General features: G+C 35.3%; 3 protein-coding genes across 7 annotated transcripts; 2 read left to right on the top strand and 1 right to left on the bottom strand.

Annotated features, from left to right (window-relative positions):
* The first annotated feature begins 2,157 nt into the window (after window positions 1-2,157).
* Window positions 2,158-3,817, top strand: LOC145033488 (uncharacterized). Of its 3 annotated transcripts, XM_078982231.1 has the most exons (3): window positions 2,158-3,245; window positions 3,337-3,445; window positions 3,574-3,817. In XM_078982231.1, exons 1-2 carry the CDS (start codon window positions 2,281-2,283, stop codon window positions 3,398-3,400), a joined length of 1,029 nt encoding a protein of 342 aa, XP_078838357.1. In that variant the 5' UTR covers window positions 2,158-2,280; the 3' UTR covers window positions 3,401-3,445; window positions 3,574-3,817. The 3 variants fall into 3 exon arrangements, with proteins under 3 accessions (XP_078838357.1, XP_078838302.1, XP_078838242.1); XM_078982176.1 differs by having other exon boundaries at window positions 3,337-3,817; XM_078982116.1 differs by having other exon boundaries at window positions 2,159-3,445.
* A 3,251-nt stretch (window positions 3,818-7,068) lies between these two features.
* Window positions 7,069-10,394, top strand: LOC145033727 (Regulator of Vps4 activity in the MVB pathway protein). Of its 3 annotated transcripts, none has more exons than XM_078982309.1 (7): window positions 7,069-7,224; window positions 7,385-7,491; window positions 7,794-7,926; window positions 8,064-8,167; window positions 8,431-8,602; window positions 9,080-9,220; window positions 9,361-10,394. In XM_078982309.1, the coding sequence occupies exons 2-7, from the start codon at window positions 7,439-7,441 to the stop codon at window positions 10,195-10,197; spliced, it is 1,440 nt and encodes a 479-aa protein (XP_078838435.1). In that variant the 5' UTR covers window positions 7,069-7,224; window positions 7,385-7,438; the 3' UTR covers window positions 10,198-10,394. The 3 variants fall into 3 exon arrangements, with proteins under 3 accessions (XP_078838435.1, XP_078838519.1, XP_078838477.1); XM_078982393.1 differs by having other exon boundaries at window positions 7,114-7,132; XM_078982351.1 differs by having other exon boundaries at window positions 7,139-7,296.
* A 2,324-nt stretch (window positions 10,395-12,718) lies between these two features.
* LOC145047665 (uncharacterized) lies at window positions 12,719-13,598 on the bottom strand. The gene is made up of 2 exons (XM_078996003.1): window positions 13,260-13,598; window positions 12,719-13,213 (listed from the first exon to the last, which is right to left on the bottom strand). The coding sequence occupies exons 1-2, from the start codon at window positions 13,596-13,598 to the stop codon at window positions 12,719-12,721; spliced, it is 834 nt and encodes a 277-aa protein (XP_078852129.1).
* Window positions 13,599-14,070: the final 472 nt, after the last annotated feature.

The following is a 14,070-nucleotide window of genomic DNA, read 5'->3' on the forward strand; positions in this document are numbered from 1 at the left end:
TCTATATACTATTTATTTGGAAGTTCAAGGTCAAACCATTCAAAGAACTCACATCATTTCTTTGGATTCTAGATAATGAAAAGAGTACACAGAGATTATAAGAAATGGATGTTATTCTTCAAATTATTGGGAATCAAGTTACTTACTAAATAATTGAGGCAATATACAAATCTTCTCCTAAAATCTTTATCGTCCAAATGTCTTCATTCTGATTGGATTTGGGCGGTAGTATCGAGATGAAGGGTTATATGTCTTGATTTACTTTCCAAGAATATAAGAAGAAGATGACAATGAAGAAGGTTTTCTCCTTGATGGCTAAGATTTGGAATTTTAGGTTGAAGGTTTTGTTACAGGCTCTCTTTTGCTTTGCTCGATTAGAAGAAAATGATAATACGAATAAAGAATGGGGGAAGGAGAATCATATATGTTTTTAAGGTTAAAGAAATGACATGGTTATGTATTTCAAAATGAAATTAAAATAAAACTTAATAGGAAATACAATTAAAATTGTGAGTTCAGTTGGATAACATAAAGCCTTAAAATATATCTTTGATTAACCTTTCAATTTCAATTTCAAGTATCTTCAAACCTTTATGAATATTTAAAGTAGTTTGTTGATTTTATGATAGTCATGCATGAAGAGGATTAAACATCATCCAACTTTCTTAACTTAACAAGAAATTTATGATATTTGATTGTTATACGCATGGTTGTAAAAATCGGTCTAGGCAGCCGATTAATTGGCGCCTAGACGCTTGGCGGCTTCCAACCGCCTACGAATAGGTGTTAATGGGTTAATTAATCGGCCTTGGTCAATACTGGTCAAAATCGGTCCAATTTGGTCCAAATCAGACCAACTAGGACACCAATAGTGATCCCAACCCACTCTAAAGTCGCCGGGCCAATGGAGCCAACAACACAAAGAGCAATTATTTTACATTTCAATGGGGATCGGCGCACTTTTTTATAGAATATTTCTACCTATTATTTTCCCGCACCAGCGATGTGGGATGTGGGAGTGGTGGTTGAATAGCTCTTATTCTCTTTTTCTTAGTTCACGTAACAGGTGATTAAAGGTTTGAGCTTCGGTTTTCAATGGTGGTTTAACTTCTCAATTCCTGGTAGGATTCCTTCCGATTTTGCCATTCCATCGCATTCAATCTAGCTCTGGCTCCTCCAACGACAACAACTTTGACTCCTCCCCTGCTCACTACCGTAGCCATCCTCTCCGACTTCTGCCCTTGTCTTTGTTGTTCAGTCTTCTGCCATCGTCTTTTGCCACGAATATGTTTTCGGGAACTATACTCAAAGCGTTGGGAGTCTGCTCTTAAGGTAATTCTTTATCGAGTTCTCAAAGGGTTAGTCATCATCTCTAACTTCACACCTATTTTGAAGTTTGTGTAATTGAATCCATTTCTTAGGTTCATTGTTAAGGTTGAGTTCACAACTATTTCACACCTTTTATGAGATTACCGTTTCTCAGGTTCATTGTAATTGAATGTCATAGGATGTTTCTGAACGTCATAGGATGTTTCTACATCAATTGAATCCGACTTCACACGTATTTCAAAGGATTGATGCATACAAGCTCTTTGATGAAAATCCTCATAGAGTTCATTGTTGTTCTTGGTGGAAGCAGACATAAATGTTGATTAAGGACTTTAATATGATGAATCTTTTTCTTAATTCCTAACTTTACTCTTGATTAGTATCCAATTCAAGTCCTTCAACATTTAAAACCCTTACAAACCATGAGCCAAACTATAATGATATAAATCGCAGTTGGCAACACTAATGCTATCAAGATCTTAATGAATAAACACCATATGCTTTTGTATGCTGAATAGCAAGGAAGGCAGATGCCTTATAAGGTGGATGGAGCCACAATTTATTTGATAGCTAAATCTATAATTGTGAAATGTTGAATTGTTATTTATTTATTGTTATTGTAAAATGTTGAATTGTTATAATTTTATATTTATTAATGTTATATTTTTAGTATTTATGTTATATTCATTAATTTTTAATAATTAATAATCCCGAGTAATCCTCCCATTAATCCCCACCTAACCTATTAATCATTTGATCACAATCCACCACCGATTAGTTTTTGCAACCTACGTAATCATCTATAAAAAAAAATAATAATAATAAAAAAAAATTGTGTTAGAAAATAGGTTTCTTTACAAACAACTAAACCGGATTATATTGTCCGGTCGCCGTTCCGATGTCAGCATATTGTGACTGAGACATCTTTACCAGCTTTGCTCTTCTCGACGAATGTTTTCTGTTCGCAGCAGCCATGGCCAACTTTCTAAGGCATTTCTCATCAATTCATCTTCCTATTTCCTCAATCTCCTTCACTGCTCAACAACAACGACCTCTCCATCCACCGATCTTCAACCGCATTTCATGGTGGATTACCTTATCGATTCCCTCGGATTCACCAAACAAGAAGCCATCTCCGCCTCCGCAAAGGTACGCCACTTAAAGTCCACCCAGAACTCCCAATCCGTCATCGAGTTCCTTAGAAACTATAATTTATCCGAAACTGACATTAAATCCGTAGTTCTCTCTCATCCCCAAATTCTATTACGGAAAGTTGATAAAACCCTAGAACCCAAATTTAAGATTCTTTTTGAAATCGGGTTTTCGGGACCGGATCTGGTAGCTGTCATTAAAAAGGATCCGAATCTTTTAGTTAGAGGTTTACATACATCTATCATACCGGCTATCAATCTTTTAAGGAGAATTTTGGGCAGTAAAGAAAAAATTGTTAAAGCTATAAAACGTTCACATTGGCCTTTCTATGGGAAGTTCTTCAGAAGCAATGTGTTATTACTGGAAAAACACGGGGTTTCCATCAAGGACATCGAGAGGGTTATAATTAGGAACCCTAGATTGGTTACTCAGAGCCCTGTGAGGGTAGAAGCGAAACTTCTTGAAGTGGAAAGGGAGTTTGGGATTACCCCACGTTCAAAGATGTTTTCTTATGGGCTTTCTGCTGTTTGTTCCATGAATCAGTTGAATTTGCAGAAGAAATTTGAGGTGTTTAAGAGTTTCGGGTGGTGTGATTCAGATATCTGTATCATTGCTAAGAGTCAACCGATTTGTTTTACACATTCTGAGGAGAGATTAAGTAAAGGGTTGGATTTCTTCATGAAAGAACTTGGTTACACACCTTCATGGTTGGCCACTCGTGGTAGTCTTTTGATGTATAGTTTGGAGAAAAGGGTGAAACCGAGGTACCAAGTGTATATGGTTTTGAAAGAGAAAGGGGTGAACAAGGAGTTTCATTCCATGTTGTGCTTATCTAATGTAGATTTTGTGAAGCAGGTGGTGGAGCGTCATAAGGAAGAGATCCCTGATCATATGTATGACACTTTTACCAAATTCTTGAATCCATAGTAGAAGAAGATCTTATTTTTGAATCTTACAGTTTCAGGTGATTCATTTTTGCATTTCTTATAATTGTTGTTCTTTCTTTTCATTTGATTTTGAATATGAGATGATAGCAGTGTTGAATCTTACATTGTTAGGGTTTTTCCTTCTTTGATCACGGTATGGGTATAGGTTAACTAAGGAAAATTATTTTAGAAAAGCTGCAACAAGCTTATAATGGAGGTTTCCTTCACAATTGTTTACCATTTTGTTTACCTTAGATTTCATTGATGAGATTGGGGATAAACGGGTTTAGCTTATGTTTTTCACATTAGCATACTTTAATTGTTGATGATAAACTCGAGATATAAATTGGAGTTATGTCTTGTAAAAATGGTGGAATGTTTTCTTTGATAATATTGTTGATGTACTTTTACCTTTTTATTGCGTAATTTAAATATATATCATCAAATCGATCATGGTAGTTATGTAGAGCAATATGATTTTGAATTTTCTTGTTTGTCAAGAGCTAGAGTATCAATGGTTGCAGAAGTTTCTCACAACTATAGAGATGAAGAACGTGTGTATTGGATACGAATAAAAACCAAAGTAAAATGAAATTTGAAAAACAAATGAAAATGATAAATTTTGGAAAATAACAAAAATAAATTCCAAGCGAAAATCCTGATGTATATCTATTACTATTTACCACTGTTGTAAAAATCCCGATTAGGTCCCGATTAATCTCCGATTAATCCCTAGGCGCTACTCGACTGATTAGAGGGAGCCTAACGATTAATCCTTGCATACATAATGAGTGAAACATTATAAAACGATGAAATTTTAACATTTTGAAGAAATTTTATCTCAATAGAAACTATTTGAGGCATGATTAATGTTGTATTAATCATATTAACCTATTTTGTTATCAAATTAATGGTATTTACGAGATATGATATTAGTCATATTCTTTTTTCTAAAATTCAACAAATTATCAATTAATGGTACCCGATTAATCCCCCCGATTAATCTCCACCTAATCGATTAATCCCTTGATCCCAGTCCACCGACTAGTTAACGTCGAACGATTTTTGCAACCTTGCTATATACTACTCAAAAGTATGTGAATATTTTAATTGTACTTCTCAAAAGTAATTGACTATTTATTTCATTAATTATAGTTCTCAAAAGGCCGGTAGCTAATGATGTTAGGATCATTGGCATCAATAATATTTGGGTAGCTATTAATGATGTTAGGATCATTGGCATCATGGTATGCCGTGTATAATCTACTATAATAAATGAAGGTTTTTTTGCCACATGTCATCTTCTCATTCATTTGGACACATGATATTTTCTAAATTTTCTATTTTCCACTTGTCATTTTATTGTATTTTTCATTTTATTAATTTAAAATTTCACATTTAATGTGTAAGGTAATATATATATATATATATATATATATATATATATATATATATATATATATATATATATATATATATATATATATATAAGTATTTATTAGAAAGAGTTTATATATAGAATGTATTCAATACATTAAAGTCTCATTAATTTTAATAATTCAAATTTTTCTCATTTTTGTTATAAATTCAAACTTTTCAAATTGTTAAAATTTTATATTTGTTTTTTTTAATTAAACCCATATAATACATGGGTTTCACACCTAGTATAACAACATTACTTGTCAACACAAACCGAGCTAGTTCAAGACCCAACCTAATTGTCTATTGACTTAGTCCAATAGAACACTTTCTAGTTCAAGAGAAAGTGGCCCTAATTTTGAGACCTGAGCTCCAAGGTACTCAATACACCTCCCATCAAGATCATGTCCACAATCTAGATCTAACATCAAGCCATAATTAATTTTTCGAGTTTTTTAAATTGACATGTTTGACAAATCAAAAAGTAATTTATAAGTTCGTTTAAAAAAAAAATTACTCATACTAGCGTTTTAATGAGTTTACTGAGCTTTTACATATTTTAAATTTTATATTATTTTACATATTTCAACTAACTTATCATTTAGTTTCTCAAATATTATTTTTATCAACTATTTTTTCAGTTAGACAGATAAACATAATCTAAAACAAAAAGTTGTATTGTACTCGATGAAGCTTAACATACATACTCTTTCTTATATAATGTAATCACTCCATTAACTTCTTATCTACATTTTAATCGAGAAAATGAGTAGCTAAACACTAAAAATATTACATATGGGAAAATGCCATGAAGGGTTTCGCTAACCAAATAAAGCATAACTATGTTGTTTCAAAATTTTGAGATGACCTAAAAGGTAGTTAAAACAACGGCCTTTAAACATTGTTTTATAAACTTACTCAATTTTGGGTTATTCACAAGGAAGAATGTGAAATGAAATAGAGGAAATGTCGATAGAAGATGAATAAGAACCCTCTCCCTCCCACCTCAACGACATATCTTTTAACACAATCTCATTAGTCATCCAACATAATACAAAAGATGGTACCTTTCGACATCTCTAGGATAAATGATTCAATGTACCATTCGATCTAAGTTAAGGTGAGTTGAAATCCGATCCAATCCAATCCTTCAAACTATGATATTGATTTTGATTGGAGGTGGATCTCAACTTACCTAAAAAACCAAAATCTTAATTCGATAAGACTTTTAAAAGAGAGACCGTAAAGTTACCTGTAGAAGTCAATTGCCAACCACAATGGTCTTCAACATTAGAAATAAGAAAAACCATTAAGATAAATATCCATGTCTTCTAATTAAGAGTATTCATGACCTTGTATTGGATCACAACGTCACTACCATGGCCTAGAGCATGCATGGTGACAAGAAGCCACCATACACTTCTTATCGGTCTCTAAGGTGTAAAAGCTAGATTATGTTGTATCAAATATAATCCATATCCAAGTTCTACAATGTAACATCCAAGTTCTATGATGTAACTTGAATCTCCTCCGAGCCAAACTTAGTTTTTTGTTGATGATTTTAATATCAACTGTCATTTACTTTAAAAAGAATAAGCATGAGCACCAATGGGACATGACAAGATACATATGTCTAGGAGCATTGACCCTTGCAAACCTATACAAAATTTTAAAGTTAAAATGTAGTGGACAGAAAACAATGAAAAGCAAATAACTACAATACCATGGTGCAAAACTGTAGTGCCAAATGCTAAGTTGTTAGGGCAGGGGTGCAAAGTTGTGGTGTCAGATGCATGATCCTGCTTATGCAACGAAAATTCTGAAAACGGTTTTACTTTCCTGATGACCGCTAATAACTTCCCAAACAATTATTTGTTGGTTGTTATCCAAATTCCAGTTGCATAATTATTTATACTCATATTTCACTATTTTTGGCTCACTAACGTGATCGAGCATTCCATATATTTTCTCTTGTAAGAATATTGATTTCTTTTTAAGCCGCAATAAAAAGTGTCTTTGGTGGATTATCACATGATTAAATTTTATACAACCTATGCATATAAGATCAAAATATTAATCACGGAAAATTAAAGCATACGATCCGTTAAATATCTAGATTCTCTTACCAAACTTTGTGTCGTACCCGGATTTCTTAACACCTTTATAATAACAGACTCCTTTAGCTATATCAAATTCACTTTAGACTTTAAGGCTGAAATGGACTGTATATGAAATCTGAGGGGTGCAAATGTAATTTTCTTAATTAAATTGCGTCGACGGGCTTCTCCATCCAAGCAAGTGTGAAGGTGAGAAATCAAATATCCCCAATATCTGGATTTTACCATAAAAGCTTCGCGATACGAATCTACGAAGAAGTAAACGATTTCTTCCATCTTAAGTAAGGAAACGAAATTCCACCTTTGATGATGATATATCTGTAGACGCGTATAATTCGTTCATAGTGGAGTGGGTGTGTGTGACGACACATAGGACTAGTAAATCATATTTTTTAGTTGATCCTGTTTTCTTTGATAATCCCTTTGCTCTTTTTTAATCAGACAATCCAGTGCACACATATAACTGTAATCGGAAGATCAGGAGGTGAATTCAAGATGTCGATGCTTGATTCTTTCTTCAGCAAGGGGGCGTTCAAGGGTTCAAAATGGTATTTAATTTCTACAGAATTCTCTCGAAAGATTATCTGGTTGTTCCATTTTTCAAGTTTTAGTCACTGTTTATATCCGGATTTTTCTTATTCTTGTTGATATCTATTGAAAATTTATGTGATCATTATTGTTGTACCAAAATCAGAGTATATTTTCTTTTATGGATGGATGATATTACATTAACACGACTTAGATCGCTCAAACATTGATTTTTCTTGGATGAGAACGCGACTCTCTATAGTTTTTGGTTTTCTTCTATCTCGATGTTTAAATAATTTTGGTTTCATATTGTTGAATGCAGTAAAACACTTCTGAAACTGACGATCCCACGCATAAAACTGCTGAGAAATCGTAGAGAGATTCATATAAAGCAGATGCGTCGTGACATTGCCAAACTTCTTGAGACTGGTCAAGAAGCCACTGCTCGAATCAGAGTAAAACCCCTTTGTTTCTTTGTATTGATATTATTTTTCATTTATGTAGATGTTTCCGTGAGAAGAAAAACATATGATTTGCTTTGTATTTCATGTAGTACATTTTCATGGATCTATGGTTAATATGTCTTATTTAGGTGGAGCATATTATAAGGGAAGAAAAAATGATGGCAGCTCAAGAAATCATCGAGTTATTTTGTGAGCTTGTGGTTGTTCGTCTTCCAATTATTGAAACTCAAAAGTATGTTTCGTTCTCTCTTAATGATTCAGTTTAGATTCTTGGTCATTTTGTTTTTTTCCCCTTTAATTAAGCCTTCTATTGAGAATGCTTTCATGAACTACAAGTGTGAAAGTTATGATCTGATGATTTGAATGCCAAAAACAGTTACTAGGTCAGATTTCTTGATGTGCTATCAAGAAATCTTAGTAATATATATTCTTGTTAATGTTATCAATTGCCCTGATTATCTAATTTTATGGAATCTTGTCCTACATACAATACAGGGAATGTCCTCTTGATCTGAAAGAGGCGATTTCAAGTCTCTGTTTTGCTGCTCCAAGATGTGCAGATCTTCCTGAGCTGATCCAAGTTCAGATGGCTTTTGCTGGTAAATATGGCAAAGAATTTGTTATTGCTGCCACTGAACTCCTGCCAGAGTGTGGTGTCAACCGCCAGGTCATAAAACTTAACTGTTTCTTTGTTATTTTTAGGGAGTGTTTGACTATTCTAAAATGACATCTACATTGATAAATTAGAGGAATCTTCTAGCTTGAAATCAATGCTTCGAATCTTATTTTGATTTCTTGGATTTGATCTAATTTACTATGAAGGGTAATGCTGGACTTATAGTTTGGGATCAAATAAAAAGAAGTGTTGCATTCTTTTTTGGTTAAATGCAAGAAGCAGCAATGCACTTATAACATTCTATTTTCTTTTCTTTCTATAACAAGATTGTAGTTTGAAAATTCCACCAATTATAACAATGCCATCAAAATACAAAGCAAGTTTAAGACAAAATCAGAAGTACAATGCTCCAGTTGGATAGATCTTTCAATGTATAACGCCTTAATAGGGAATTACAGAACAAAATGTGCCTGATTGAAGATGGTGGCTAATTACTTTTTTACCCTTTTTCTTGATTTGATATTGCAGTTGATCGAACACCTATCTGTTCGTGCTCCACCTCCGGATGTAAAGCTCAATCTGTTGAAGGAAATTGCAGAGGAGCATGAGGTTGATTGGGATCCTACTGCATCTGAAACTGAATTGCTCAAGCCACATGAAGATTTGCTGGTTAGCAGTTTCACTTTCTCAATTAAGTTGATTTTTTTTCCCGCATTAAGTCAAAAAGGGAAACCCTCCTTTTCTTGACTCAATTTCTAACTCTTACAGATCGACAACTGTCTCAACAATTTGATATATATCTTTTGCAGAATGGCCCCTCACAACTTGCCACTACAAAACTGCCTCTTCCGGAAGAAAAACATGAAGAACCACAAGAACAAACCCATAATGAAGAGTCAGACTCTGATCAGGAATTTGACATTTTAGATTTTCCTGAGGTCCCCAATTCCTCCATAAAACCTTCTTCTGCTCTGGAATTCGATTCCAGACCCGAAATGCTTCCGTTTCCAGAGTCTGCATTATCCGACCTCAACAACAACGAATCAGAAACACCGCCGGAATCCCAACATAAGCAGTTTCTTCCGTTCATATCTCCGCCATCAGCCACCACCACAGTGAAAGAAATCAGCCCGTCTCCCGTCACCAAAACCACCATGAATGATGAGTTTCAGACCACTGTACCAAAAGAAACCCGCCCACTTCCAACCACCAAACCCGGTGTCCATGACGATTTACAGGACGTATTGGCCGCTGCTATGGCGGCTGCCGAAAGCGCCGAACGGGCGGCAGCCGCCGCTCGTGCCGCCGCAAGCCTTGCCCATCTCCGAATCAATGAACTCATGAAGAAACAGAACGAACTCGAGTCTCCTGAGAACCCGTTTTCTGGCGACAACCATCAACCCCACACACCGGAGGAGAACAGAAATCTCAGCCATCAAGACTCGATTAAAGATGAAAATGAAAATGGTGTTTATGGTTCTTTGAGTTCTCAAGAATCGTTGAGTGGTCATCATCAGCCACAGAGGTTGACATCAATGGAGGATGGGTTCATGTCGTATCCAAATTTGTTTAATTCGCGGAGCCCCGGTGAACTTTCTCGTGATCAGTCTTTTGTTGATAGTTCACGTTCTGGTGATGACCGTTGAGAGATGATGTTGTCTTTTCTTGTTCTGTCTTAATGTTCTTATACATGCTTCTGTTTTTGGGTTTATTATTATTATTTTTTTTTTGTGTAAAGTGACAGAGTTATGTTTTGGTTCGATATCATCATCGCATTAAGATAGTCGATATTTTGTGATCTAAGATTTGTAATGATGAGAAAGATTGATGAATTAATCCTTAATCTTCTACATATTGTCGTAGATCGTTTCGTAACGTTGTATTTTCCTAAACTCAAGTCGACGATTAGTCCTTAATTTGCTGGGCTCAAAAGCTAGACCCAAACTGAAAAGAGGAACTGGCGGTAAGTTCGAAGTTTCTACATACAATATATTATAGGGTAAAGAGTATAAGGGAGACACCCTAGTCTATTATTCTACAACAAATTACTCTATTATATTTGTAAATCATAATCTAATTATTAAATATATAGTCATTTCATTAACTTTATTAATTAACGGGTAAATTATACCAATCGTCCATTGTGTACATGTCAGAAAACATGTTTAGTCTTTATTTTCAAAATTTAACTCGGACTGTTATTTGTTGTTATTTTTCTTGCATGGTTAGTCCCTATACACGTTAACCGTTAAATGCTTAAGCACCTCATGTGCCTTGCACGCAGGACATTTTTGTCTTTCATGGGTTGGTGTATCTTCTTAATGTCGTTACACCTTAAAAGCATACAAAACACTGCCTCACTCCCTTCCTCTGCTATCGTCTCCTTCGTCTCCCCTTACGAACGATTTCTTCCAACTTGATAACAATGATCGATACTAAACGCAATTGTAGAGTCACTGCAATGATTCGCATATTTAGCCCTTATTTTCAAAATTTAACTCGGACCGTTCTTGGTTGTTATTTTTCTTGCATGGTTAGTCCTTATAGACGTTAACCGTTAAATGCTTCCATTAAAGCTCCCCACATGCCTTGCATGCATGACATTTTCGTCTTTCCAGGGTTGGTATATTTTCTTAATGCCGTTGCACCTTAAAAGCATACAAAACACTGCCTCGCTCCCTTCCTCTGCTATCGTCTCCTTCGTCTCCCTTTACGAATGATTTCTTCCAACTTGATAACAATGATCGATACTAAATGCAATTGTAGAGTCACTGCAGTGATTCACATGTTTAGCCCTTATTTTCAAAATTTTAACTTGGACCGTTCTTGATTGTTATTTTTCTTGAATGGTTAGTCCTTATAGACGTTAACCGTTAAATGCTTCCATTTAAGCTCCCCACGTGCCTTGCATGCAGGACATTTTCGTCTTTCCAGGGTTGGTGTATCTTCTTAATGCCGTTGCACCTTAAAAGCATACAAAACACTACCTCGCTCCCTTCCTCTGCTATCGTCTCCTTCGTCTCCCCTTACGAACGATTTCTTCCAACTTGATAATAATGATCGATACTAAATGAAATTGTAGAGTCACTACAGTGATTCGTACATCTTATAGCAAAAGAAACCATGAGAAAATCTACTATGCTTGTATAGTAAAGGTAAGGGTAATGATTTTAATCTTCTCTAATTTCGTTCTTCATCTTCTCTAACTGTGCCCTAATTTTTGATCTTCTTTAATTTGTTCAGGGACTGTTATGCAAGTTCATAATATGGGTGAATGATTGTGATTAGGACTGTGATTGTATGGATTTTAGGATGAAACTTGAAGAACAAAATCGCAAATTGAGGTTTTACTTAGTTTTTTTTGGGTCCTTATATATATATATATATATATATATATATATATATATATATATATATAAGTGTAGGTTTGGTAATGAAGTTCTCAGTCTTTTGTTATGTGTATTTTGTATTGCTATTTGTATTATGAAAAAACCTTCAATTCCAGTTACTATATATGCTGTGTAATCATAATGTGGTGTTCTCAGTTGGTGTTCAAATATAATGAATAATGGTATTTATGATCCAAAATAGCAACATGCAGTATACGATTCAATACATGGAGCATCCATGGTCAAACTTAGTTAAAATCAGGTAAAAGTCAAAATTCCCAAAAAGTCAATCGATTTAACCCTACTGAGTAAGCCCAACGTACTCAACTATATGCCCAACGTACACGATGTTTGACAAGACACGGGCCTGCTGACCACGTATGCGCAACATACGCCTTGTATATAATTTGTTTCTAAAGACCCATTTTAAGCCTTTGACCACCAACCGAGCCTTGTTGTGAATGACGTTCCCCTATTTATCTAATTTGTTTCTAAAGACCCATTTTAAGCCAAACACAGAAGCATCCTTTGGTGGGGGAATCAGCCTCTAAACTCGGTTACGTTCGAACTCATGGAGCTCATCTTGCATTGCATGGACTCAATCAAAATGATCAAGTGCAGAATTTACTGTTTTCGGTTCGATTTTGGAGATAAATGAATTGAACATACAAAACTCAACTTTAGAGAATAGTGTAGTTTGTTTCGCTTTTAATTGAGAACGAGTAAGAACTTTCTCAGAATATTCACCAATAATTTGTTCTTTAGGATGATCCTTGGTCTATTTCACTAACGGAGGATAATTCGGGTCATAAGCTGGATCTAATTTAGCATTTACTTCTTCTTCAAACTCTGATTGATCACTTTCGCCTTCGTCGGTTGCCTTTTCTTTCTCCCCCTCGACTGGCGAAGCGTAACCCGTGGCAGCATCGAAGATAGCATCCTCAGAAAGCATTGGATGCTCCCCCTCACATGTACTTTGATTAGTTGGGGATGGTGCAGAATTCTCCCCCTCGAAAGATACATTGGATGTTTTTAGTGTGGACGAACTCTCTCCCTGGAACGCTGAGCCGATGTTTTGAGGGTCAGTAGAGGATTGAGCACTTGCAGATTTGGGAATTTCACTTGCCATATCTTTTGCAGCATCATTGATGATCTTTTGTAGATTGGTAATTTTGTTATCTGCCACTTTCACCTCTGAGTGCGTCGCCTTCTCCGGTTCATCGAACAACGAAATGTATTCCTCGAACAAGTTAGAGATAGGAACCGAGATGTCCTGATGTTGGAAAATTTTCCCCTAAGTCACTTTCGCTCCTTTAAACCTTCTTCATGAAATTGTCATTAAAGGTGACATAATAAGTATCTTCAATCCATTTAGATTGTTTATTCAACACTCTGTAAGATTTTGAGGAGAGTGAATAACCATGGAATATGCCCTCATCAGCTTTAACGTAAAACTTGTTTCGGTTCTCCTTCGAGTTTAGAATGAAACATCTTGAACCGAACACATGGAAAATTTTGACATTTGGCTTTCGATTATTTAGAATCTCATATGGAGTGATTGAGAATCTTTTGTTGAGAAAGGACCGGTTCTGAGTGTAGCATGCAGTGGCAATAGTATCAGCCCAGAAGTATAACGAACGAGAAGCAAAACTGAGCATGGTTCTTGCAGCCTCACATAGAGAGCAGTTTCGTCTTTCAACAATCCCATTCTTTTGTGGTGTATAAGGAGCCGAAAAGTTGTGAGTAATTCCCTTATCAGCCAGAAAGTCCTCAAAGTTTTTGTTCTTGAATTCCAGCCCATAATCGCTCCTGACATTTCGCACCGTCTTTTTCAGTTGAACTTCCACTTGCTTAATGAATGTCTTCATCTTGGGAGTTGCTTCAGAGTTCTGTTTAAGAAAGAAAACCCCGGTGAAACGTGAAAAATCATCTACAATTATAAGTATGTACTTACTACTACCGATGCTTTCAATGGCCGAAGGTCCACACAAGTCAATATGCAGCAGTTCAAGAGCTTCAACAATCTTTGTATTAATTCTTGTAGAATGGCTCTTTCTACTTTGTTTGCACATCTCACACTATGCACATAGATGTTCCTTATCAAACTTGGAAGAGGAAGACCTCTAACAT

Source organism: Lactuca saligna, chromosome 1 (assembly GCF_052625555.1).
Source record: "Lactuca saligna cultivar CGN05327 chromosome 1, ASM5262555v1, whole genome shotgun sequence".
Taxonomy (NCBI): Eukaryota; Viridiplantae; Streptophyta; class Magnoliopsida; order Asterales; family Asteraceae; genus Lactuca; species Lactuca saligna.

Coding starts and splice junctions, on each gene's coding strand:
- LOC145033488 (XM_078982116.1), top strand. CDS start 2,281: ATGTTTTCTGTTCGCAGCAGCCATGGCCAACTTTCTAAGGCATTTCTC.
- LOC145033727 (XM_078982309.1), top strand. CDS start 7,439: ATGTCGATGCTTGATTCTTTCTTCAGCAAGGGGGCGTTCAAGGGTTCA. Junction 7,492..7,793: donor GCGTTCAAGGGTTCAAAATG/GTATTTAATTTC, acceptor TGTTGAATGCAG/TAAAACACTTCTGAAACTGA. Junction 8,603..9,079: donor AGTGTGGTGTCAACCGCCAG/GTCATAAAACTT, acceptor TTGATATTGCAG/TTGATCGAACACCTATCTGT.
- LOC145047665 (XM_078996003.1), bottom strand. CDS start 13,598: ATGCTCAGTTTTGCTTCTCGTTCGTTATACTTCTGGGCTGATACTATT. Junction 13,214..13,259: donor ATGACAATTTCATGAAGAAG/GTTTAAAGGAGC, acceptor TTCCAACATCAG/GACATCTCGGTTCCTATCTC.